The 26702-nt window shown below is 43.3% G+C and overlaps 1 protein-coding gene across 3 annotated transcripts in view; it reads left to right on the top strand.

The window, feature by feature from the left end:
• htt (huntingtin) overlaps nucleotides 1-26702 on the top strand; it is a 71941-nt gene that overhangs the window by 32739 nt on the left and 12500 nt on the right. For all 3 annotated transcript variants that reach the window (XM_034089628.2, XM_034089781.2, XM_034089465.2), the window contains 15 exons: nucleotides 11-264; nucleotides 473-615; nucleotides 725-953; nucleotides 1568-1709; nucleotides 1809-1988; nucleotides 2212-2388; nucleotides 2843-2919; nucleotides 3483-3618; nucleotides 3744-3866; nucleotides 3985-4192; nucleotides 4877-5022; nucleotides 7083-7260; nucleotides 25667-25768; nucleotides 25924-26108; nucleotides 26189-26315. In XM_034089628.2, the coding sequence (XP_033945519.1) occupies nucleotides 11-264; nucleotides 473-615; nucleotides 725-953; nucleotides 1568-1709; nucleotides 1809-1988; nucleotides 2212-2388; nucleotides 2843-2919; nucleotides 3483-3618; nucleotides 3744-3866; nucleotides 3985-4192; nucleotides 4877-5022; nucleotides 7083-7260; nucleotides 25667-25768; nucleotides 25924-26108; nucleotides 26189-26315 (2407 nt within the window). The remainder of the gene's footprint in view (nucleotides 1-10; nucleotides 265-472; nucleotides 616-724; nucleotides 954-1567; nucleotides 1710-1808; nucleotides 1989-2211; nucleotides 2389-2842; nucleotides 2920-3482; nucleotides 3619-3743; nucleotides 3867-3984; nucleotides 4193-4876; nucleotides 5023-7082; nucleotides 7261-25666; nucleotides 25769-25923; nucleotides 26109-26188; nucleotides 26316-26702) is intronic.

Genomic DNA, 26702 nt, shown 5'->3' with positions numbered 1-26702 from the left:
TCTCCTCCAGGCTTCCGTAGGGACGGTGCAGCTGTGGGTGTCGGGGATCCTGGCGGTGCTCCGGGTGCTCGTCTCCCAGTCTACTGAGGACATCGTCCTGTCCCGGGTCCACGAGCTCTCCCTCACCCCTCATCTCCTCTCCTGCCACACGATCCGCCGCCTGCATCAGCAGAGCCCCTCCCCAAGCGACCCCCCCGCTGCCGACACACTCTACAGCCAGGACGGTGAGGCACAAAAAGCCCTGCCTGAGGAAACCTTCGCCAGGTTAGTGACCGTACACTATCTCATGTTCAACTTCCTGTTTTTATTAGGGAGGCAGACCAAGCTGTCAAGAGTGTGTTGAAGAGCTTCCTTTTTAATAAAGCCTAAAGTTAGAGCTGGTTTAAGAATCCTCTTTGTTTGTCCTCCTGAGTCCTACATGTTGTGCTATTAATTAGTGCGAATGCTGTTTGTCTTCTCTGCCTTCTCCCAGGTTCCTGCTGCAGCTGGTCGGAGTGTTGCTGGATGACATTTCCTCCAGACAGGTTAAAGTGGACATTACAGAGCAGCAGCACACCTTCTACTGCCAGCAGCTGGGCACCCTGCTCATGTGTCTCATACATGTCTTCAAAAGTGGTGAGCGCATTTCCTTTTTAACAGTAATTATTGAGGTTTGGTAGATTAATCACTGCATGATATTCTTTGGAAACTGACAGCCCTTTCCCTCTGTCCTTTTTCTTTCCAGGTATGTTCCGCAGGATCACCGCTGCAGCGACCCGCCTCCTGAAGGGTGAGGCTGGGGGTGTGCAGCCTGGAGCAGAGGCTGGCCTGTTTTACCCTTTAGAGGCTCTGAACAGCATGGTGCAGTGCATGATCACCACCCACCCCTCCCTGGTGCTGCTTTGGTGCCAGGTCCTCCTCATCATCGACTACACAAACTACTCGTGGTGGGCAGAGGTGCACCAGACACCCAGGTACAAACAGATCCTGGAAAATCGATGTCAAATGTATTTGTGTAGACCTTTTTAACCATACAAGCTTTTTTCTTTATTCAACTATTTCAATATTAATATATACAGCAGGGGACAAGAAATCAAATGTATTTGAAGCTGGAGGGCAGAAAGCCTCTAAATAAATAAACAAATATCCATCCTGTGAACACACAAGTAATACAAGTTCTACATTTACTATAACCCTATCAAACCAATTTTAAGAAATAACCAAAAAGCCAACAATCTGCTCCGGTCAGCCACAGCATTTCTAGAATAAAAAACAAACAGCGGCCCAAAACATTTCCTTGCTGCAGTTTTAAAAACAATGCAAATATCAAACGCAAACTTGGCACGTTTGTTTTAATTTTTTATTTGCATAGTTTTTGAAACTGCGGGGTTACTGAAAGAAACGGCGATCAACATAAGTTAACTGTTAGATTAATACTGCTAAAAAATGACCTTCCTATGAAAACATGCAGACTGCATGTCGGCAAAACCTCCATTGATAGTGCAACAAACCGCCCAAAATCAAACCCAGGTTGGATTTCTCACCGAATATTGTACCAATCTACCCGGTCTCGATCCTTCTCTCTCAGGAGACAAAGCCTCTCGTGCACAAAGCTGCTGAGCCCTCACTCCTCAGGGGAAGGAGAAGAGGAGAAGCACGAGACCCGGTTAGCCATGGTCAACCGAGAGATCGTCCGAAGGGGAGCGCTCATCCTCTTCTGTGACTACGTGGTGAGAAGATAAACATCAAACAGACAATCGTACACAAATATGTAATCGACAAACCTTTGTTTTAAGTGGAAATTCTTTTTTCTTCTCACGGGACAATAGTGTCAGAACCTCCATGACTCTGAGCATCTGACATGGCTGATCGTCAACCATGTGCAGGACCTCATCAGCCTTTCCCATGAGCCTCCAGTGCAGGATTTCATCAGCGCTGTGCACCGTAACTCAGCTGCCAGCGGCCTCTTCATCCAGGCCATCCAGTCCCGCTGTGACAACCTCAGTGCTGTAAGAGTACACCCTTGAACTCCCCCCCCGCCCTCTCTATACTTAAAATGAAAAATACTTAAAACCTGCCAAGTCTTAAGTCATTTCATTAGTAACCCCCTGTTTTTCTTTTTAGAATTGGAACAAATAAAGTGTTTTATTTGTTCCTCTCTTATCTTACTACTCTTTCCCTTTGCTCTCCATCGTCACCCGCCTCTGCCTCCCTTAATGAATCCTGTTGCAGCCTACCATGTTGAAGAAGACTCTGCAGTGTTTGGAAGGAATCCACCTGAGTCAGTCCGGCTCCCTGCTGGTGCTGTACGTGGACAAGCTGCTCAACACGCCCTTCAGGGTTCTGGCTCGCATGGTGGACACACTGGCGTGTCGCAGGGTGGAGATGCTGCTGGCTGAGACACTACAGGTGATGATTGTGGATGTGTTTGCATTTTAGTGTCACAAGGGAGTTTAATAAATTGAAGACTTGATCAATTCTATTAATGTATATTACATTACATTACATTGCATTTAGCTGACGCTTTTATCCAAAGCGACTTACAATAAGTACATTCGACCAGGAAGACACAACCTTGAAGAAAACAGAATCATATAAGAACATCAGGTTTCAAAGAGCCAATCGTTTCAAGTGCTACTCAACTGGCTTTAGATACGCCAGTCCTTTATTAGTATATAAGTGCTTTGTTAGCAGTTCTTTGTTAGTCATTGTTAGTTAGTATATGACCGATGAACACACCAATAGAAATAGATCTCTTTATATGATGCTTTGGGAGATCTTAGGAAAGATGTGTGAATCTACAAATGTTGTTGTTGATTTCTCTCAAGTTGATGGTGTGTTGTTGTGTCCGTCCACCCTGCAGAACAGTAAAGCTCAGGTGCCTGTGGAGGAGCTCAACAGGATCCAGGAATACCTCCAGACCAGCGGCCTAGCTCAGAGGTAACACCCTTTTCTTTTAGGCCATTTTGAGGAATATTCCTAGCAGTCGGTTGGACATTGACATTTAAAAAGAAATGGAACAAACAATAATGTTTGATACGCAAACAAATCTTGCAATCTAGATTTACAGAACCACAACTTAAAAAGTGCACTCTGCAGAGTACAGATGTCCACCAGGTGTCTCTCTGAACCCTAGTTTGAAAGAATAGCTGCAGACAGACTGACGGAACAGGCAAGCGATCCCCGCCTAGCAAAGATAATTACATGAAGACAATGTTTGGCTTGATTTCAAATGTAAAGCGGGGAAGATGCTGACACCAGATCACAAATATTCAAACTCAAGTACATGCAAGTTTGCCAAATAAAAAAATAAATGTAAACTGCTCTTCATTGAAAAGCCAGCCTTTTTAGTGTTTATCTGGATTACGGTTACCCTCAGACTATGGTAACATCTCATCCTCTGCTGTTCAGGTTGATGTATATCTGAGTGAACTTATCCACAGGACATATTTCTGTCAACAAAATGAAGTTATTGTAACATCTGGATGTCTCTCTTATCGCAGGCATCAGAGGTTCTACTCCCTGCTGGACAGGTTCAGAGCCACTGTCACCGACACCTGCAGCCCCACGCCTCCTGTGACATCACACCCCCTCGACGGAGACCCGCCTCCTGCCCCAGAGCTGGTTAATGCAGATAAGGTGAGGGACTAGATAAGATACAAGTCTGTATTTGATGTTTTTTTTATGTGTCCTCATCCTGCAAAGTAAATTAATTAATTATAGAAGGTATAATTATGTTTTTTACATATTCAATTTTGTTTCAGGAGTGGTACGTGGCTCTAGTGAAGTCTCAGTGTTGTCTCCGTGGAGATGTTTCCCTGTTGGAGACGACAGAACTCCTCACCAAACTGCCTCCCGCTGACCTCTTAAACATCATGAGCTGCAAGGTGACATTGATATTTTTTAACTGTAGTCTGACTTCTCAATATATAAATGTTCTTTACCATATTGATCAATTAAAATGTGATTTTATTGCATCTGATCCTGGCCTTTGTTCTACCGCAGGAGTTCAACCTAAGCCTGCTGTGTCCATGCCTGAGTATGGGGATGCAGCGGTGTGCCCGGGGTCAGGGGTCCCTCTTGTTAGAGACAGCCTTGCAGGTGACCCTAGAGCGGCTCGAGGGGGTCACCGGGTCACTTCCTGTCCCGCACCAGTCCTTCCTGCCGCCCGCCCAGCCACAGCCCTACTGGAAACAACTAGCTGATGTGTATGGTGAGAGTTAGCATTTGACACGTCTTGGTCAGTTTTTTTATAGCAAAATTATGCTGCATCATTCTTTTACAGCAGTCGTCCTCGACCACCAATCCATACAGTATATCAGTCTGTGTGTCATTTGTTACCGGGCCGTACAGAAAGATTTAATAACAAATATTTTATTGATTATCAGCCTAAAATATTTTTATTTTGAAAATTGACCGGATACCTGTGTCTGTCTCTTGACAAGACGCTTGTCCCAGTCTTGTGATACTTTCCTTAAAAAAGCCTGCAAGCTAGCAACAGGTGGCTTTAAAAGTAGGTATCAGACGACTACTCAAATCAAGGCAGAATATCCTGAGAATGCCAAAAACGCACTGAAAACCCTTATTCCATTTCCAACAGCCTATCTTTGTGAAGCGGCTTATAACAATTAGAGAGACAAGTTACACTCTATGTATACAATGACTAAATAGCAAACACAGAGTATATTCGATATATCACCGAGCCTTCCTTCATATTTGTTTTTATGCCAGTCGTATCATTTTCTTTCGTCCTATTTTTACAGCTTGAAGGCCAGTCTGAGAAAATGTTGTCTTACATGAAACCGGTCCATGGCGCATACAAGTTTGGGGACCGCTGCAAGCATTGACCTTGTTTTCAGTTTTAAATATGCTGTGTATATATGTGTCTGTATTTCAGATGAGCCAGGTTTCTACCCCAGGGTTCTGTCGCTGTGCAGAGCGCTGTCCCAGTACCTGCTGAGTGTGAGCCAGCTGCCCTCCTCACTACACATCCCCCCTGACAAGGAACACCTCATCACCTCTTTCACCTGCACTGCTGCAGAGGTAAAACGCCACATTTAAGAATATTATTTTTCATGTACCTTGTTTGTTTGATTCTTGCTTCTAAATATATACAAAAGCATACATTTGAAGAAAGCTTTATTTCTCTTTAGGTAGAATTCCAGGCTTCAGTCTAAATCATACAATAGTGGTAACTGAGTTTCTAATGTAATTGAGACTCATCCTTTCATTCTTATCGTTCAATTTAAATCCTGATGTTAGATAGCTCAACACGAACTGCACAAAAGATGACAAAATATACAAGTGTCTCTCTCCAGGTGTATTCCGTATTACTTAAAGGGGACCTATCATGCAAAATGCACTTTTGTACGTCTTTTATACATGAATATGTGTCCCCGGTGTGTCAGGGAACTCACCAAGTGTCAGAAAACACACCCCTCTCTCTTTTCCTCCATACCCAAATCTCTAAAAACGGGGCTGCAACGGAGCTGATACAGATTTGAATTTTCCTGACGTCAGAAAAGGGGTGCTCCGCCTATATGGGCAACTCTCCACCTATCAGAGGAATGGGGGGTTGGGCCACGAACGTGTCCGTTCACAGGAGACCGCTCGAAAGCGCTGGAGACGCTGTAGTACATATGCCAGGCCTGTAAGTGGCGCTGTAGTCACAGAATCAGCCCTTGCAAAAACAGGGCTGGAAAAGAGCAAATGGAGCGAAATGAGGCATGGCTAAAATGCAGGATCTGTTTGGTATTTTGAAAAAAAAACTTCACAGACATGTTTTATATAGGTATGGCCCTACAATATATGTTTCAAATATAGCATGATAGGTCCACTTTAAGAAAATTACAACATTGCAAGGCCTTTCTGCAAACTTTACAAAAGCTAATAAACACTGTTTACTGATAACATGGCCTCATTTTTGGTTAAAGATCTTGTTAGTTACATAAAATTCAAAAATATATAGATTTTTTTCTTCCACAAACATTTAGTGATTTAGTTCATTAGCTGGTGTTATGCCCCCATCTAGGTCGGCATGAGCAAAACATAAAAGTTAAAGGGGCCCCATCATGCTTTTAGAGTTTTCCCCATTCTGTAGTGTGTTATATAGGCCCAATCCCAAACCACACACTACCCCTCCGTTCACGCGGAGGGTCCGCCACATTAAGTGCTGTTCCAAACCAACGAGTGTGGAGTAGGCTATCAAGCCCTCAAACAGCGAATCTGCATCGGTCCTAACTTCACCTGCTGCCCTACCTGACCGGACTCAACGCTGTTTGTCCGTCAGGAAACACGCTGTGTACAAGTAGTTCCAGAAAACATCCACTGATAAACTGTTAACAACCTCATGGTAACCTCATATGTTTTTAACTTAGGGTCATACCTGCGTTTAGTCTAGAAAAAGGTAAATGTGTGCATTTTATTATAAAGTTGTGTATATTTACAGACTGTTGCAAAAACTAAGAAGCTTATAAAAATCAGGTTTAAAACTAAAAGAGCTTTACAAAAAAGTAACACAATGAAAGATGTTTGGAGTTTCATTTGAGTTATTAATTTACATTTTTTGTCAAAGAGATGCTGATTTGAAACCGTTGTTACATACAGTTACGACATTTCCTGTTTCTGCCGGAGAGAGGGGAGGGCGTCCCAAAGCTTGCTGCTGTATTTACTCCCTCCATCTGACAGGAGGGAGCCTCGTTGAGCTGCAAGTGTCACTCCACGGAGTTCACTCTGTCACGGAGGGGTAGTGTGTAGGGGTAGGGCGTGGTTTGGGATTGGGCCATAGGTTTTTGTTCATGTAAATGCTCTGCAAAGGCTAAAATCCCAAAGAGTTTCTCTCCCACACAGAGTAGTCCATTTCCCCAAAAGTGCTGTCCAACCCTTAGGGAAATAAATAAAAAACAAACAGACATTTACCAACATTGACTAGTTACTTAAGTTAGGTTTGAGCAGCTAACATATAATATATATTGTTACTTGAAGGATAATGGAGCAGATTTGCTTCTTTAGAGGTATGCAAGTTATGCCTCTCTCTTTTTAGAAGTTATATTCCGTCTAAACACACTCTTCTTCCCTCCTTGTACGTCTCTGTCTCCGCCCAGGTGGTGGCGTGGCGTCTGCTCCAGAACCAGCTGCCCCTCAGTGTGGACCTGCAGTGGGCTCTGTCCTGCCTGTGCCTGGCCCTGCAGCAGCCCTGCGTCTGGAACAAACTCTCAACTGCGGAGTACGCCACGCACACCTGCTCCCTCATCTACTCTCTACGCCTCATCATCGTTGCAGGTAAGCCGGGCCTCCAGTACACTTTGTGCATTCCCTTGTAACGGTTTGACATAAGTTGCTGGGGTGCCACCAAGCGGCAAACTCTGGGGAACAGCCGGGAAGCCAATACGGAAGTGCCACACACTGCAGTTCATACATGGGCCGCTAGGGACTGGCTGCAGAAAGGAGCAATTTCCATAGACCTCCATGTTAAAATGCCCAACTTTACAGCAGAAAAAAACATGTTTCTACCCATGGATGCAATAAATATTATTATCGATATAGTTAGATTCCACCTTTATGATTATTAATCTGTGAGTGAATTGTTTTCTAACACGACCCTTTTATTTATATTAGGTCTTAAAGTGTTTGCATAAATTAGGGCGTGGTCACGTTGATGGACACGTACATGCCTCACTGTCAGCTAACAGCAACTTGTCCACTCTGCTAGGCTACAACCATAGAGGCTACAACGTTAGTTAGTCATAGTACTGTACTTGACCCTTTAGCTTTAGCCGTGTTCGTGGTGATTGTGCCTTTTAGGGAATATTGTTACAAATACCAGACAATTAAAATGTCGTGCTGTGGGCTTGAATGTACTAACAGAACTTCCAAGAAGTCTAAAATGATAATATTATACATGTTAACCCCGTTCACAGGTGTTTGTGTGCTTGGTAGCTTAGCTTGTTAGCCAGCTAAGGACGTAACCCTTTATGCATACATATACATTTTAGTTTATGATTCAGCCTTGGGTAAGACTTTTATAGTCTATGGCTATGACGCCCATAATGCTAAACGGGAGCAAATGTTAATAGGGGACCCAATTATCCCAGTGGTGGCTGCCGGAGCTAACGGAGCCGCAGGGGGCTAGCTCCAGCCAGCGTCCCGGAGCTAGCCCACTGCGGCTCCGGTAGGTCCGGGCGGTGGAGTCCGTCTTTTCTCAACGTGTGAATGACGAGCATTAAGAATAACAAAATATAGCTAATTCTCTTGCAGATTGTCTCATTTGATTATGAATGCAACGTTTATATAGGGGAACTACACTGTTAGCAGTAACTTGGTATGCATGTATTTCATGTTAGCTTAGCTTCTTAGCCTGAGCTAGCTCTGTTTACTTCCAGTTCGGAGGCAGCAGGTCCCGCCTCTTTGCCCTTATTTGGAGCAGGCGGGATTAGACTCTGACGTCACAGTCGAGCCGTTAGTGGCCGACTCCGCCTACTAAGGGCTTCACGGCAACTCTGCAGAATCCTATGGGTGACGTTACGGACACTACGTCCATTTATATATACAGTCTATGGTTGCCACTCATAAAGAAATCATAAACCACTTCTCTTTAAATGCAACAAAACATTTATATAGAAATGTTGATAATCAGTTGATCTCTAGTGTGTGAATGTTTAAATGAATCCAAGTTTCCCAGCATCAACACAATGAAGTCTGATCAAAAACAAGAATTCACATTTCTTTCAGTTAAACAAAAAATACATCTTCATTCCAAACAATTGCATGTTTGTTTCTAAGAGGAAAAAAAACATCATTAACATAAACATTACATCTACAATTGTAAGTACAGTTAAACGTACGATATTAACGTACTACTAACATTAAATGTTTACAAAACTAAGATGTAATTATATAATATGTGTCCTGATGCTGCGGTACCGCCTGCCAGACGGCAGCAGACAGAACAGTTTGTGGCTGGGGTGATGGGGTCTTTGATAATCCTGAGGAGCTTTCTTCCTGAGCCGCTGGGAGTAAAGGTCCTCCATGGATGGCAGCTCCGTCCTGGTGATGTGCTGTGTAGTTTTCACCACCCTCTGTAGAGTCTCACGGTCAAGGGCGGTGCAGCTGCCGTACAAGGCCGTAATGCAGCCAGTCAGGATGCTCTCTATGGTGCACCTGTAGAAGGTCAGGATGCTCTCTATGGTGCACCTGTAGAAGGTCAGGATGCTCTCTATGGTGCACCTGTAGAAGGTCAGGATGCTCTCTATGGTGCAGCTGTAGAAGGTCAGGATGCTCTCTATGGTGCACCTGTAGAAGGTCAGGATGCTCTCTATGGTGCACCTGTAGAAGGTCAGGATGCTCTCTATGGAGCACCTGTAGAAGGTCAGGATGCTCTCTATGGTGCACCTGTAGAAGGTCAGGATGCTCTCTATGGAGCACCTGTAGAAGGTCAGGATGCTCTCTATGGTGCACCTGTAGAAGGTCAGGATGCTCTCTATGGTGCAGCTGTAGAAGGTCAGGATGCTCTCTATGGTGCAGCTGTAGAAGGTCAGGATGCTCTCTATGGTGCACCTGTAGAAGGTCAGGATGCTCTCTATGGTGCAGCTGTAGAAGGTCAGGATGCTCTCTATGGTGCAGCTGTAGAAGGTCAGGATGCTCTCTATGGTGCAGCTGTAGAAGGTCAGGATGCTCTCTATGGAGCACCTGTAGAAGGTCAGGATCCTCTCTATGGTGCAGCTGTAGAAGGTCAGGATCCTCTCTATGGTGCACCTGTAGAAGGTCAGGATGCTCTCTATGGTGCAGCTGTAGAAGGTCAGGATCCTCTCTATGGTGCACGTGTAGAAGTTGCAGAGTATCCTGGAGTCTATGTTGAACCTCTTCAGCCTGCGAAGGAAGAAGAGCTGCTGTGATGGTGTTAGTGTGAAGAGTCCATGTCAGGTCCTCAGTGATGTGGACACCGAGGAACCTGAAACTGCTGACTCTCTCCATAGTACTCCTGTTGATGGCGATAGGGGCGTGTCCCTCTCTCTGCTGCTTCCTGTAATCCACAATCAGCTCCTTGCCTTTGCTGACACTAAAGGCTTCTCAATACTCTAATTTCCCCTTCTCGATTCCTATCCTCGTGACTTAGTCCCGCCCACAGGAGATGCGAGCAGAGGAGTCGAGGAGAGAGGAGTGGAAGCAGCAGGCGGTTAGAGAAATGAGAACTCCTCTCCTCTGAGCGGTCATTTTAAAGAGATGTCCATTAATGATGACAGAAGGCAGCAGCCCTCTGTCTGATGGACAGATGTGTTCATGACGACTTATATATTTACTTTTAATTAATTCTCCGCTATGTCCACTGCAAACAGCGCTCTGCATGTCCGACTGTTCCACTGTCTGTGTGTGTCTGTCAACGCATTGGTCCAATCACATTCAGCATCCCGTCAGTGTTTTTTTCCCCCACCAACAGTCTGCGCATCAGAGGCACAGTAGGGCGGGTCTTCGCAGAATGCAGGTGGGAAAAATGCGTGTGTCGTCTCTTTCAACCTGTCTGAGTCAGAGCGAGAGTTTAAAAAAATAAAAAGTCAGAGCGAGAGTTAACTCATCTAGTTGCATCTGTACTGTAGCTAGTAGCCTATAGTTTCACCTACCGGGGTGGCATGGGGTGTGTTATGGAAATCTAGGGCCCAATCACGGCTGGAGAGTACAAGTCAAATGATCAAAACAAATAAATGGTGAATCAAGCAAAGCTGTCTTTTGGTTATTTATTTGAAGCTTCAAATACACGACATAATAATATATTGTCACCGGTCGGCACAGAGTATGGAAAGTCTGCCGAGAGTGCGCAGGACAATGAAAAGCAGAGATTACATAAGGAAAGAGTGGGAATATTATAACTCCCCTGTTCACACGGGGAGATTGTTATGAGACACCGTCTGGCCTTGCAGAGGGAGATAGCATAACGCTTCTCAGAGCAGGGAAGTTCGTGTGTGTCTGTGTGAGTCTCTTAGTAGCCAAAGCATCTCTTTGGCCTTGAAGGAGAGGAAGAAGAGATATATAATAATGGTAAGAATATATCAGGAAATAAGAAGCATTTGGTTTAAACATATGAAAGACATAATAAGGATAATAATAAGGATGATAATAATAAAAATGTCCACTACATTCTCCCCTTTTGATCATACTTGATCAATAGAAAAAAACAAATGATAGGATAGACTGATATAACACATCAATGAATACACTCCATCGCTGGTTTAAGTAAACACATCACAAATATATCATAGAAAACTGGCTGTTTTTGTGGAGGACAGACTCCAATATAATGTAAGCATAAGAGAGGAGATACACACATGATTATATTGATAAATCGGAATCAGACTCTTCTGATTCTAGCTGATCTATCTCACTGTGGCGCAAAGGATTGTCTTGTAATGGAATAGTAGTATACTGAACGAAAGCTGAGGACACCATGCTAGAAACGCATTTCTTCAGTATTGGGATAATCAAACAGGTTGTTAAGATGCAGCACGGTGTCAGTGATGTTCTTGGTGGCGTCGGGAATGTAAGTGCAACAGGAGTCACCGATCACATGACACAGGCCACCCTTTGAGGCGAACAAAAGGTCAAGAGCGAATTGGTGCTGCATGAGCATGTTCCTAGAGGCTATTATGAATGGGGTCAAAGCCTGGAAGCCTTGCGTCCTCTCCTAAGTGAGGTTCTCTAGCCGGACGTGTAAGGTATCTATTTTATGGGCATTGTTTACTGTACCCCACCATGGGAACAGGCCACCCTTTGAATTTAGCTCCAGCGGACGTCATATCTCTTTTTACCTTGTGGTGGTCGGGGTGTTGGAACTCTGGGTAATGATGTGTCGTGTACATTAAGGACGAGAGTACAGTGACTGCTGGATTCAAATCCACTAGAGTGCATGTCCCTATCCAAAGGGGAGCCAGAACTTGATAGAGCTTGTCGCCGCACAACCAAACGTAATCTTGTGGCGCGCTAAACCCAGCATCACTGGGCCACGCCAGTTGGAGGGAAATATGTTTAACATCAGGGAATGCTACGTTAGAAAGGATTCTCTCAGGGGCACCAGATATGTGACAATACGAGATTTTGTAAGCACCGTCACCGCATGTGTTCCGTAGGATGCGAGTACAACCAGTAGTAGTGCCTAGGAAAAAATAATGTGGTGTAAGAGACGTTTTGTGGTACACTCTCTGGATGCAGAGGTTGTGTTTCATCCCTCTCAAATGACTGGGGTGCACATGGCTGACGGGTTGGTACTTTGCGTATGTGGTGTCAAGCGTGGATGCACGCAAAGGGGAGTTAGACCGATTACTGCATGGTGGGGGAAGCTGCCTAGCATAACGCCACTCGGTTACGCTGTCTTCACCCTTGATGGGCTTTGTCAGAGCCATAAACGCGCAGAGGTGTTCAACCTGGGTCAGAGAGCGCGGACGAACTGGCACGGACATTGATGAGTCCTGGGGGAAAAGGGTGCATGCATAACATGACCCATGTTGTCCTGCGGCCTGCAAGAATGATCTCAGAGTGTGCCACCAGACGTTACCGGTGATCCCATTACTGGTCTGACCCACATCAATGTTGCTATGGTCGTTATCGCCTATGTATAGATTAAATGTAGATGTACCTATGGATGTCAACAGTGGCGTCAAAGGTTGCTTACGCTTTTCCGGGGTCTGAGTTTTGGGCGCGATGTCTATGTAAAATGTGCCACACGGGTCGGCGCCGGATACATACATACAGACAACAAAATAAAATAAATGTGGTTCGCCCTGCTTTCCCCATGTACCTCTTAGATACCTCGATTTTGGCTGACATGCTGTGTGCTGACCCTGGATACATAAAATATAGGACTAGTCCTAACACAACTATCATGGCAAGTATGCAGAGGAACCATTCTATGATTGTCCAGGCTCTCCAGTAGCATTCACATTGCTCACGGTTGCGTTGTCGTCTCTCCAGGCGAGCCCTCATCACGAGGGGGAAATGTTCCATGGAGTGTGTGAGTGTATTCTCTCGGTCGATTTCGTGACACGGACCGTCAGACTTCGCACACTGATAACACAAACGAGGAACCAGAGAGCATATGGAACCGCTCAGCTGGCACTCGCTCGTGACACCTTGTGTGTAGTGTGTTTTGGTGTATGTAGTGCAAGTGTGGTGCTGGTGGTGACTAGGACACGTCACTTGCTGTCATCTCTGTTGGTGACTCGGACACGTCACTTGTTGTCATCTGTTGGTGACTTGGACATGTCACTTGTTGTCATCTGTTTCTATCGTTTCTCCTTTCCTGTGACCACGACCTTGCAGTGGCTGGCGTGGACCCATGTAGCTCTCTCGGCGACCTTGACCGCTGTCTGGGTGACGAGAAGCACCTGGTAGGGACCTGCCAACGATTGGATTTCCAGCTCTTTCTCCGGAAATCCTTGACCAGCACGAAGTCGCCCGGTTGAAGGCGGTGAAGCGGACCAGTGGCAGTCGCTAAAGTGGATGATAGGTTAACACAATATGACAACATAGCATCCTCACACAAAGTTGTGGAGGGAAGAGGACATCCTGGAGCCTTGAGTCCAATCTGTGGAGGAGCCCCAAAAAGGATTTCAAATGGGCTGAGTTGGCTCCGTGTTCTTTTCCGCATCCTCATGTACATCAGCACAATGGGCAGAGCTTGTGTCCATGACAGACCTGTGTCTGCACAGCATTTTGTTAGTTTGTAATTTTGCATAATGCAGATTAGCATGCTTCACAGTGCTTTTGAGCTGTTACTGTGAACCCCCTTGTGAACCACTCCTGATTTATAGACTCTAACATCCCCCCTTTTGACACATGATCCAACCCATGTGTCAACTTAGCGAAATGAGGGAAATTTGGACCCACCCAGATGCTGGAGGTTGGGTCAAAAACAGCCCCAGCAGCCTTCCATTGAGCCTTCTCAACTGGCGTAGCTAGCTGCTGCATGGAAGTCAGTGATGACATTTTGTCAGTGAAAGAGGAGACAGGGATTTTAACAAATGAGTGTGCGTGAGGTGCGAGAGGAGTCAGAGCAGCTGCCTTTGCGGCTGAGTCAGCAGACGCATTTCCTAGGGAAACTGGGTCTGTACTGCTTGCGTGTGCGGCACATTTACAGACTGCAACCTCAGATGGGAGCAAAATGGCGTCTAGTAAGCCTGCAACCAGTGCATGGTTAAGTACTGGTTTGCCATCAGATTTAAGAAATTGTCTACACTTCCAAATAGCCCCAAAATCGTGTACTACCCCGAAAGCATATCGTGAGTCAGTGTAAATAGTCACGGTTTTGCCTTCTGCAAACGTGCAGGCTTCAGTTAGTGCGATGAGCTCTGCTGCTTGTGCTGAGAGGTGACATGGAAGCGGTCCAGAACGGAGAACAGCAGAATCTGAAACAACAGAAAAACCCACCCGATTAGTGCCCCCTTGGTCGCGAGAGGCAGACCCATCAACATACAAAATGAGGTCAGCGTTGGTCAGAGGAACGTCTTTTAAGTCCAAACAATAAAAACCTGTCTGTCTTTTAAGTCCGGTCTAGGTGTGCACACCATGGAAAGTACGTCAACCGTCTTCAGGCAATGTTCAAACTAAATGAAGTCTCTCCTTTTGAAACATCATGTGTTGAAATAAACACCTGCAGTTCAAAAATAAAAAATGAATTGCCTAATATTTTTGTTGTGGAATCAATTAATTTCTTTCTTTAAAGGCAAAAACATGAAAAAGCTAAGAGAAAAACCCTATTGAATACAATATTATTTGGAGCAACTTGATTTATAAATAGTAATCAACTTAAAAACTTGTGTTTATGCTACCAATTATTCAGTAAGTGGTAATTGAAAACACCTCTGATTGTAGAGGGAAAGCCTTCTCCCCTAACCCAAATAACTTTGTTGCTTTACCAACATTTCAATAGAAGTTGTCTTAACTCAATAACCATCGATGCAACCTATTGCCTTGATTTTCTTTGTTAAGCCAATGCATTTGTTGTTAGAGTGTACGTAGACTGGGCCTCCCATATAACCTGGCTGAGCCGATATAAAAACCAATCAGCAAATAACTTTTCAATACATTATTGATTACTATTTTTGAGGTACTTTTAGGTTGGAAGTGAACATAAGTCATAGGTACATGGTGTACTTTTCCTTCACTACATGTATGTAATACCTTTAGTTACTTCACAGATGTGGATGAATGATGTGAAATATAATCAAGTGTTAAATCAGACTTTAGTTCCACCTGGAGTGAATCCACAAGCTACCCTGCAGAATACAAAGCCATTCAAACTAGCTGCACCTTCACCAGCTCTGAGAACACTTTCATGATCAATCATTATAAAACATATCATATATATTATTCTGAAATGGACCAATCTGCACAACGACTACTTTTACTGTCTTTACTTTCACTATATTCTGATAATACTTTTCTACTTTTACTTGAGGAACATTTTGAATGCAGGACTGTTACTGTAACACTCTGGTACTTCTACTTTTACTCAAGTACAATATCTGAGTACTTATTCCACTTCTGGTAGTATATTAGTCTGAATTGTAGCTACAAAATCACACAGAGCTGCATAAAAATAGAATAATATGTACACGTGTGTACAATGATTTGTAGGTGAGTTTGACTACTCAAGACACCTCACTTATACATCTTCAAAGTATTGGCTTTCAGAATATTAAACTTGTTTCGGCAAATTCAGATGATAAATACAACTTTGAAGCTTGTAACGGCATAATTACAAGCAGAGAACGGACTAATGTAACGTCACAGCAAGCATAACAACAGCCGTGTGTTATGAACACATACGCAAGAATGACATCATCTGTTGCTTAGTGACTTTTTTAACATTTAGTCTTAACACAAACGTGTGAATGTGTAAGGTTTACCATTATATTCAAATGTGAACAAAAATTGACTGTCTTTGTGTACCGGAACACTGGAAAAAATGCATTTGAGACATCTATGGCAGTAAATATGTTGCAGAGGCTGGAACTTTTGGAGTAATCAGATAAGAATTCCGGACGAGCGTGCATGCACAGCTGCATTTACATCGTAAATCCTGGAAAAATCTCCACTCGTCAGGAGGTTTGTCTCTGATCTTTTTGACAGGAAACACTGGAATCGTTACACGGAATAATGACCCCTTGTTTAAGCAGAGAGGTAAACACTGGCCATCAACAGCTTCACGTTTCAATGGGTACGTGAACGTGGACATTAACCCTACGTCATATCTGTGAGCTGCCCAGAGTGAGTATGGCACATCTGAAAGCGCGGCAGGAAGCTCAGAGATATGAGAATTACCTTATCCTCAACCAACAGCAATGTGCATTTTCCTTTGATACACGTCACGTGACATAGAGTACATGACATATTCTGTGTGTGTAGGTGTCTAATCAGTGACTGACTCCCAATCTTTAACGATTGGACCCAAATCCCTCCATCTATCAGTGGGGCCCCCTGGCTAGTGAAATGTGTGGACCGCCCCTGGGATTTGACACAGCTGGTTGTGTCTTGTGTGTGTGTGAGTCTAACAGAGATAGTGCTACCCAGCGAATTCCAATACATTTTTAAATATGAGCTCATCATTCACACATTCTAACAGTAAAACTCTCATCATAGCATTTACACGGATCTTTCAACCACGTTAGCAGTACAATGCAAAATGAGAAGTTTACACACAGCAGGTGGAAAACCACGTTGACCAGTCAAACGCAACAACTCCTGAAAATCAGGATATGTCAGCAGCCCATTGATACACATTCACCAGTTCTTTATCATCAAATGACACTTTTTTGAACCATCGTAGGAGATGGCTGTCGGACTTTAAGACCCTCATTTGTGGAAAAATGAGGTCCAAGCCGAACCAGAGAATCAGATCTCTGCCCAGTAAATGTGTTGGGCAGACAGATGATAAAATAACTGTTTTTTACTGATGTGGGAAATGGATTACTGTCAACACCGTTATCTCCACTCTGAAGTGGTACAGAAACTTCTCCTTTTCATAAACCCAGCACATGAATAAATCTATCACTAAATTTGCATTCAGGCAAATCTACCCTTTTTTTACCACAGAATGTGTAGCCCCAGAATCAACCAAAAATGTGTGGGACATTTCTTAATGCAAACATTCACTGTCATATTTCAAATATGTACCCTTTTTAACCACAGACATGTCCTCTAATTCTTCTAATTTCTCAATAGCATGTATGATGCGTGTGTGTGTGTGTGTGTGTCACTTCCCTGGTTAGATGCTGCTTGGCATGGGGTCCGTCTCCCCCGACCGAATTCCTTCCTCCTCCACTCCCTCCCTCGACTGTTAGTTTGAAGAATTGTCTTTGTTGTGGTCCGATTTATCCGATCAAAAGTTCTTTTTCTTCTTCTCGTGTGGGCATTCAGCGAACCGATGACCCGTCTGTCCGCAGTTAAAACAGCGATTGTGGTTATTGCTCCGGCCTCGGAAACCCCCTCCTCTGCCCCGGCCATCACTTTGGTCAGCTGGTCAGCTGGCCGGGGAAAGCGGGGCATGTAGTTATTCCTTTTTGGAGGTGTTCTTTTCTGTAGAGTTCAGCTTTCTTCGCGTCTCTTTTCTTTTTCTCTCTCTTGTCATGGATCTTTTTCAGTCCTGCTTCTTCTTCTTCATTTTCTTTTCTCTGTCTCTCTTCGTCTCTGCTCCCTGTCTGTGTGTCTTGCTGCTGTGCAGCTGCTCCAGCGGCGACTGGTATGTTGACCTCATGGTCCAGCAGCAGCAGCAGCTCCTCCAGGAGCCTCCACTGCAGGTAGCAGACGGGGGGAGGTGGAGGAGGGGATGGAAATCCTGAGTCGAGGAGAGGGTCCCGCACGCCTGCAAACAGAGGATAGAGGGAAGCATCATGTGGTTTATATTGTGGAGGAAACACAAAACACTTTTTCTCTTCCTTTGCACTTTTATCCTCAGCCTGTATCTTTTTTATTGCCGCGGCCAATTGCCTTCTTTCACGGCACTCTGCTTCATCCGCCCAGTATTTTACACACTTTCTATGAGTGTCCAGTTTCTCTAAGTCTTTTACTTTAATTGTACTCTTCTTCATTCCATCTTCACACTCTTGTAATTTATCCCTTAGGTTTTTGATTTTTAATTTACTCAAAGAACCTCCCTTAGGAAATCCGAACATTTCCGTCCATATATTTAATTTAGCCAGACTTTCTTCACCATATTTTGATATTTTGCTCGCATGACATCAACTATCGGACCCTCAGGAGGCTGTACATACCCCCCCCCCCTGCTTTGCCCCCATAGCAAAGTCTTTTTAAAGTGTCACCAAAACACTCCGTGTCACCAAAACACTCCTTAAAGTGTCACCAAAACACTCCGTGTCACCAAAACACTATTTTTCATCCGTCGATGCTAGATATGCCAAATATCTCTGTTTTCGAGCAGTCCCTCTCCCAGATGTCATGTGATTTTAATTACGTTTAACTTTAAACAATTTAGACTTTGCACATCTCACCGAGTATTGAAAGCCCTTTGAGTTCGTTGGATCTCGTGAAGTCAATCGGTTCCACCCCTCGCGCTGGTCCCCTCGTCCCGTACGTTTTATGTCGGGGTAGAGGAGGATCCAAGATCCCGGAGCTAGCAGCCACCAGCGTCCAGAGGTTTCCCCGATCAAACATACAGAGATCCTGCCGACAACGCCATTTGTTATGGAAATCTAGGGCCCAATCACGGCTGGAGAGTACAAGTCAAATGATCAAAACAAATAAATGGTGAATCAAGCAAAGCTGTCTTTTGGTTATTTATTTGAAGCTTCAAATACACGACATAATAATATATTGTCACCGGTCGGACAGAGTATGGAAAGTCTGCCCGAGAGTGCGCAGGACAATGAAAAAGCAGAGATTATATAAGGAAAGAGTGGGAATATTATAACTCCCCTGTTCACACGGGGAGATTGTTATGAGACACCGTCTGGCCTTGCAGAGGGAGATAGCATAACGCTTCTCAGAGCAGGGAAGTTCGTGTGTGTCTGTGTGAGTCTCTTAGTAGCCAAAGCATCTCTTTGGCCTTGAAGGAGAGGAAGAAGAGATATATAATAATGGTAAGAGTATATCAGGAAATAAGAAGCATTTGGTTTAAACATATGAAAGACATAATAAGGATAATAATAAGGATGATAATAATAAAAATGTCCACTACAGGTGTCAACTGCCACCCTAGAAATAGGCCTTGCCAACCCAACCCAGTTTGCAGCTTTGTTTTGAAAGAAAAGTTGTGGCTCATCGGACATTTATGAGAGAAAGTCTCTAATGTCCGAGCACAAGTAACCCCTCCCCGGCCCTGGCGCGAGCGTGGAAATATGATTGGCGGCGATTTCATTTGAACGGGACGGTGCAAAACGAGAAGCATTCTGACCCAAGTACTGAAGGAATGAGGTATTTGCGGCTGTACTGAGCATTTAGTCAAAATGCACTAAAACTGTTGATCTTAATACGTTTGTGAGGCGTTTTGCTGAACAAAATGGTAATCGCCGCATTCAGCTGTAATAGACATGTCAACTTGATGCTCTGCTCACGGATGAGCATACACAACTGTTAAGATGATGACCCTACGTGTGTAAATATTTTTTTTTCTTTGTGGGGGTCTGCCCCCAAAAAAACAGTTTTAAGTCCTGAGAAAGTCAAATAAGACGGTGTGTAAAACTACACTGCCCAGCCAAAAAAAAGTAACCAGTTTGATTTAACTAGGTTAGTAGGTAAGGACATTCCACTGGATAATAACTGAAGTATAAAAGAATGCATGACTGAAGTGATGGAGACCATGTTTGAAGGCAAACAAAAAGAGGAAATAACAGGTAAAATCAAGCAAATCCCCCTCTCAGATTCCACAGCAACCAGAAGAACATAAATACTGGCTGGTGATTTGATTAATCAGCTTTGGGATGGAATAACAAATGCACAGTGCATTTCCTTAGCTGTGGGTGAGTCCACTGACAATGCTCAGTTACTGGTGTTTGTGAGTTTTTATGATGAGGCAAAGGGGGAGTTTGTTGAAGATGTGTTGGGCCTGATGAACCTCAGTGGACATACAAGGGGGCAAGACATTTATAAAGCAATAATGGGAATGCTGAATGAAAGAGGGTGCAGCTGCCTTTATTCATAACTGCGACTCTGAGGGATCAAGCACAGATACAATAACAATGAAAACTGCTACATACAGATTATTTTTGTTTTTACAACCTCGTGTTAAGAATCTTGTTGCAATTGTTTAAAGGTTTAAATGACCGTAATAAACGGACCTTTGTCTTATTGAAAAATTGAAAAGTTTTAGACCTTTTAAGATTTGTATTTGCTTTATACACTAGAATTGTAATTTGTGGAAGACATACAAAATGTGATTGCCATTTGTTGTCACCTTCAATACGAGGTTGTAGGTTTCTCATTTCAAAATAACTCATAATGCAAATCGTCTGTGGAGGAGAGGATATGGACACAAAGTTACATTTCACAGTCTATATAGTCAGTGCTGTCACTGATTTCTAATGCAAAAAAAAAAATCCTTTTTGTTTTTATTTCAATTCTGAATGCGTCCCTGGACATAACAAATTCGAGAAACAACCCGCTCAACTTAAGTTTTGTAAATTCCAGATGTACATGTTTCTGGGGCAATGAAAAAATAAATAAAGTGCAACTTTATTTAGAAAGATGTACTCAATTACAAGATTTAGGATCCAAAAAAATGATATTTCTAACCATAACATGTTACTTTCATTAGTTTAAAAAAATAAATAAATAGGAAACATGTATTTGATCACTTAGTACAAAGCCTGGTTCTTATTTTGTAACCACAGACTAAAAAAAAACTGTATTGGGCAAACATAAACGTAAGTCTGTTTTTCAGGACTTTACTTTACTAACTGTTGTTTACTACTCTGCTTACTCCAAAAGTAAAAGGCTAGAGGGAAAGCTAACAACTGGGCCTGAAACTCTGATTGTGGGTGACTCTGCTGTAAGAGATGTAAAAAGTCTGTGTAGTAAGAACAACACCAAAGTACTCTGTTTTCCCAAGGATATGGTCTCTGACTTGGCTGAGAAGATCTTGTACAGTGGGGCAAAAAAGTATTTAGTCAGCCACCAATTGTGCAAGTTCTCCAACTTAAAAAGATGAGAGAGGCCTGTAATTTTCATCCTAGGTACACTTCAACTATGAGAGACAGAATGGGGGGAAAGAATCCAGGAAATCACATTGTAAGATCTTTAATCAATTAATTAGTAAATTCCTCTGTAAAATAAGTATTTGGTCACCTACAAACAAACAAGATTGCTGGCTCTCACAGACCTGTAACTTCTTCTTTAAGAGCCTCCTCTGTCCTCCACTTAACTGTATTAATGGCACCTGTTTGAACTCGTTATCAGTATAAAAGACACCTGTCCACAACCTCAAACAGTCACACTCCAAACTCCACTATGGCCAAGACCAAAGAGCTGTCAAAGGACACCAGAAACAAAATTGTAGACCTGCACCAGGCTGGGAAGACTGAATCTGCAATAGGTAAGCAGCTTGGTGTGAAGAAAAGAAAACTGTGGGAGCAATTATTAGAAAATGGAAGACATACAAGACCACTGATAATCTCCCTCGATCTGGGGCTCCACGCCCGATCTCACCCCGTGGGGTCAAAATGATCACAAGAACTGTGAGCAAAAATCCCAGAACCACACGGGCGGACCTAGTCAATGACCTGCAAAGAGCTGGGACCAAAGTAACAAAGGCTACCATCAGTAACACACTACGCCGTCAGGGACTCAAATCCTCCAGTGCCAGACGTGTCCCCCTGCTTAAGCCAGTAGATGTCCAGGCCCGTCTGAAGTTTGCTAGATAGCATTTAGATGATCCAGAAGATGATTGGGAGAATGTCTTATGGTCAGATGAAACCAAAATAGAACTTTTTGGTAAAAACTCAACTAGACGTGTTTGGAGGAGAAAGAATGCTGAGTTGCATCCAAAGAACACCATACCTACTGTGAAACATGGGGATGGAAACATCATGCTTTGGGGCTGTTTTTCTGCAAAGGGACCAGGACGACTGGTCCGTGTAAAGGAAAGAATGAATGGGGCCATGTATCGTGAGATTTTGAGTGACAACCTCCTTCCATCAGCAAGGGCATTGAAGATGAAACGTGGCTGGGTCTTTCAGCATGACAACGATCCCAAACACACCACCCGGGCAACGAAGGAGTGGCTTCGTAAGAAGCATTTCAAGGTCCTGGAGTGGCCTAGCCAGTCTCCAGATCTCAACCCCATAGACAATCTGTGGAGGGAGTTGAAAGTCTGTGTTGCCCAGCGACAGCCCCAAAACACCACTGCTCTAGAGGAGATCTGCATGGAGGAATGGGCCAAAATACCAGCAACAGTGTGTGAAAACCTTGTGAAGACTTACAGAAAACGTTTGACCTCTGTCATTGCCAACAAAGTGTATATAACAAAGTATTGAGATGAACTTTTGTTATTACTGTATTTTCCACCATAATTTGCAAATAAATTCTTTAAAAGTCAGACAATGTGATTTTCTGGATCTTTTTTTTTTCTCATTTTGTCTCATAGTTGAGGTATACCTAGGATGAAAATTACAGGCCTCATCTTTTTAAGTGGGAGAACTTGCACAATTGGTGGCTGACTAAATACTTTTTTGCCCCACTGTACATTGGGGCTGAACATCAGACTGTACAAAATGTGGTACTGCACATTGGAACAAATTATGTTATGAAACAACAGTCAGAAGAACAGTCAGCTCTCTAAATCCAGAGGTGGCCCTCTACCGCCAGTCAGAAGAGGAGTGCAGAGATTCAGCAGATTGTTTGCACTGAACACGTGGCTTTCAACTGCCTGTACTGACCATTCTGTCCATGTTATTGACAACTTTAACTTTTTCTGGGACCGCAGACATCTTTTTAAGGCAAATGGAGTTTGCCTTAACAAGTCAGGAGTGAAATTGTTTATCTCTAACTAGGGCTGTCAGTCGATTAAAATATTGAATCGCATGATTGTCCATATTTAATCGCGATTAATCTCAAATTAATCGCATGTTTTTTATCTGTTCTATATGTACCTTAGAGGGATATTTTTCAAGTTTTGAATACTCCTATCAACATATGAGTGGACAAATATGCTTTATGCAAATGTTTGTTAATTATCATTTGAACAATGACAAATATTCTCATGAATATTAAACGCAACAACCTCTGAACATTACAAATATTCGCCTCAATTCAACCTGGAATCTCTCGCATACTGTGTGTGTGTGGTTCCCACTGTGGGTCAAAAATAATGCCTGTGACCCCGAGGTAACTGTCATTACTGAGTGAAGTCCAATAGTCTCTGGTGAGCGCAACTGTGGAAGTCTTTCTTAAATCCTCCTCTATCGCTTTTTGGACTTCATACAAGTTGACTATTTTTGACACAGTGGTGGCTCTGGAAGGCAATTCATAAGTGCAGTCGTTGGATGCGACCCGAATTATATTTAGCGATCTTTGTTGAAAGTTTGCTGCTCGTAGACGTGTCCAGGCGTCTCCCCCGCACACTTTCAAGTGTGGTCTGCCGCTAGTGGGCGGCAGGAGCGGGGCTGTCGGCATCAGCAGTGTGCTTGGATTGTAGAGATGGTATTTTAAACTCGATGCGCTCTGAAACTACGGGGCGGTCGAGGAGAAAAAATGCACATGCGTTATTAGTGGCGTTAATTTTGTTTGCGTTATTAACGCGTTTACTTGACACCCCGATCTCGAACATATTCAACTGCCTGCGTCATCAATCTGTTCCCTCTGCCAAGGACAAGCAACAAGAGGAATCAAAACAAGAGAAAGACACAACACATCGCTCAGAAAATCTATCACTGCACCCACCTGAGGAATGTCTTGATTATGGGAGACAAATGGAGGAGTCTCCACCACCCTTCACCCCCCCCCCTTATCACCACTGAGGATACTCTTCCTTCACCCCACAGCTCTCTCTACTCTCCATTCACCCTTTCACCCTCGCCCACCCTCCTGGAGATCGCTGAACACATGAAGGAGATACAGAGGGTTGGCACCAAGTCCTTCCTGGAGTTCAAAGACCAAACTAAGGCGATGCGCAGGGCTGGCAGCATGTCCTTTACCCCCGCTCCTCAACGACGCCCATCATAATCACCGAAGCCAGTAGCTTTGCCGATAATATGACATGTGGGGTTCCTCAAGGCTCCATCTTGGGGCCTCTTCTCTTTAACATCTACATGCTACCACTGGCTCAGATAATGAAAAACAACAAAATAAGTTACCATAGCTATGCGAATGACACAAATTTACATAACCATTTCACCAGGAGACTATTCTCCAGTTAAAACACTGAGTAAGTGCATTGAACAAATCAATGACTGGATGTGTCAGAACGTTCTCCAATTAAACAAAGCCAAAACTAAGGTAATGGTTTTTGGAGCCAAAAGTTAGCGCTGAGCTTCAGCCTGCAATGTTCAAAACAACAGAGCCAGAAATCTAGGTGTAGTCATGGACTCTGACCTGAGTTTCAACAGTCACATTAAAACAATTACTAAATCAGCCTACTATCACCTAAAGAACATATCTAGGATTAAAAGACTAACGTCACAGCAAGATTTGGAAAAACTTGTCCATGCTTTTATCTTCAGTAGACTCGACTACTGTAATGGTGTCTTTACAGGTCTCACTAACAAATCTATTAGAAAGCTGCAGCTGATTCAGAATGCTGCTGCTCGAGTCCTCACTGACACTAAGAAAGTGGATCACATCACTCCTGTTCTGAAGTCTTTACACTGGCTTCCTGTGTGTTAAATAATTGATTTCAAAATACTGCTGCTGTTTTATAAAGCATTGAATGGTTTCGGCCCAAAATACATTTCTGATCTACTGCTAAATTATGAACCATCCAGATCCCTCAGGTCTTCAGGGACTGGTCAGCTTTCTGTCACCAGAGTCAGAACTAAACATGGTAAAGCAGCATTCAGTTATTATGCTCCAAATATCTGGAACAAACTCCCAGAAACCTGCAGGTCCGCTGCAACTCTGACTACTTTTAAATCCAGGCTGAAGACTTTTCTTTTTGTTGCTGCTTTTAATTGAAACTGAGCCGTTGTGTTTATCAGTAAAGTGGAACTTCTGTGTGAACTATTCATATCTTAAACTGCACTTAAACTCTTTTTATTCATGTAATTTGTATTCATGTATTTTTTCTTTTAATATTTCTTTTATTATCTTTTCTTTTTAATAACTGTTTTTAAATGCCTTTGTCTGAATGTCTTTCATTTTTGTAAAGCACCTTGAATGGCCTTGTGTTGAAAGGTGCTATATAAATAAACTTGCCTTGCTTTACCTGTGACTGACATGTCACAGGTAAAATGTATCTTAATAAAACATGGAAGTTATATTTACATATATGCAGTGGAGTAAAAGTTATAATATTGGCTAACAAACTAGTTGAGTAAAAGTGAAAATGTGAAAATACTCAAGTATCAGCGCCTACATTTTTATTAAAGTACAGTACTTGATTAAATGTGCTTGGTTACATTACACCATTGCAAATAGCCCCATGTGAAACGCCTATTATATATAATATAAATATTGTAGGCCATGAGTGACTTAAGACTCAACATTTCTGATTGTCATTTCAATAACGGTCTAACGGTTTGTCTCGCCTTTCTAGTTGCTGTGAGTCCTGGTGACCAGCTTCTGCATCCGGAGAAGAAGAAGACGAGGGCGGAGAGAGACGCCGAAGGAGACGAGGTGGACACGGCACATGCTGACCGTAAGTGCTCTCTTAGAGAGTCAGTCAAACTTCTGGGTTGTTTCATGTGATTTGGGATTTAAGGGCTTTGCCACTCTATTGAAAGGAATTTCCTCTGACCTACAAGGGGAATTTGCCATCATATATCTCTAAAAGCTTTCACCTGTATGTTGCAGACATTTGCGAGTCGCAAGCATGCGAGATCATGGCGGAGCTGGTGGAAGGCCTGCAGAGCATCCTTTCCCTGGGTCACCATAGAAACAGTGCATTTCCCGCTTTCCTCACACCAACCCTGCGCAACATTGTCATCAGTCTGTCCCGGCTGCCTCTGGTCAACAGCTACACCCGAGTACCTCCACTGGTCAGTGTGTGTAAGATATCATGCATAGAGTTTGTACAAATGGATGGATTTGTATATTTAAATGTTGTGTTTGTGTGTAGGTTTGGAAACTGGGTTGGTCCCCTCAGCCAGGAGGAGAGTACGGCACCACACTGCCTGAGATCCCTGTGGACTTCCTGCAGGAAAAGGATGTCTTCAGAGAGTTCCTCTACCGCATCAACACACTGGGTACAGTCATGAAACATGCTGTCCCTTTAAAGTCTTATTTAGGTTTATAAAATAAATGATGTTGTCTACTAGGGCTGTCAACAAGGATTTTAAATCTGAGTATTTATGTGTGAATTGCACGTGCTGGGGTGTGTGGTTAAAGATGTTTGAATAAATAAAATATAAATGATACTACTATGCCGCCCATTTAGGACATTCATGGACCTAATGCGTAAAACTGTTTATTTGAACAGTTGCAACATGTTTTTTTATTTATTAGGAATATGTTTTAATTACTTCTGGCCATTTTCACAGCCCTATTGTCTCTTACCCATTTTTGCAAGTCTAGAATATTATGACGCTGGAAACGTTCTGCATTTTGGGCTTCATGTAAATTGTTCTGTTATA

The sequence above is a fragment of the Pseudochaenichthys georgianus genome, chromosome 1 (genome assembly GCF_902827115.2).
Source record: "Pseudochaenichthys georgianus chromosome 1, fPseGeo1.2, whole genome shotgun sequence".
Lineage (NCBI taxonomy): Eukaryota > Metazoa > Chordata > Actinopteri > Perciformes > Channichthyidae > Pseudochaenichthys > Pseudochaenichthys georgianus.
Note: the sequence above shows the minus strand (reverse complement) of the source record. Positions and strands in the feature narration are given on the sequence as shown.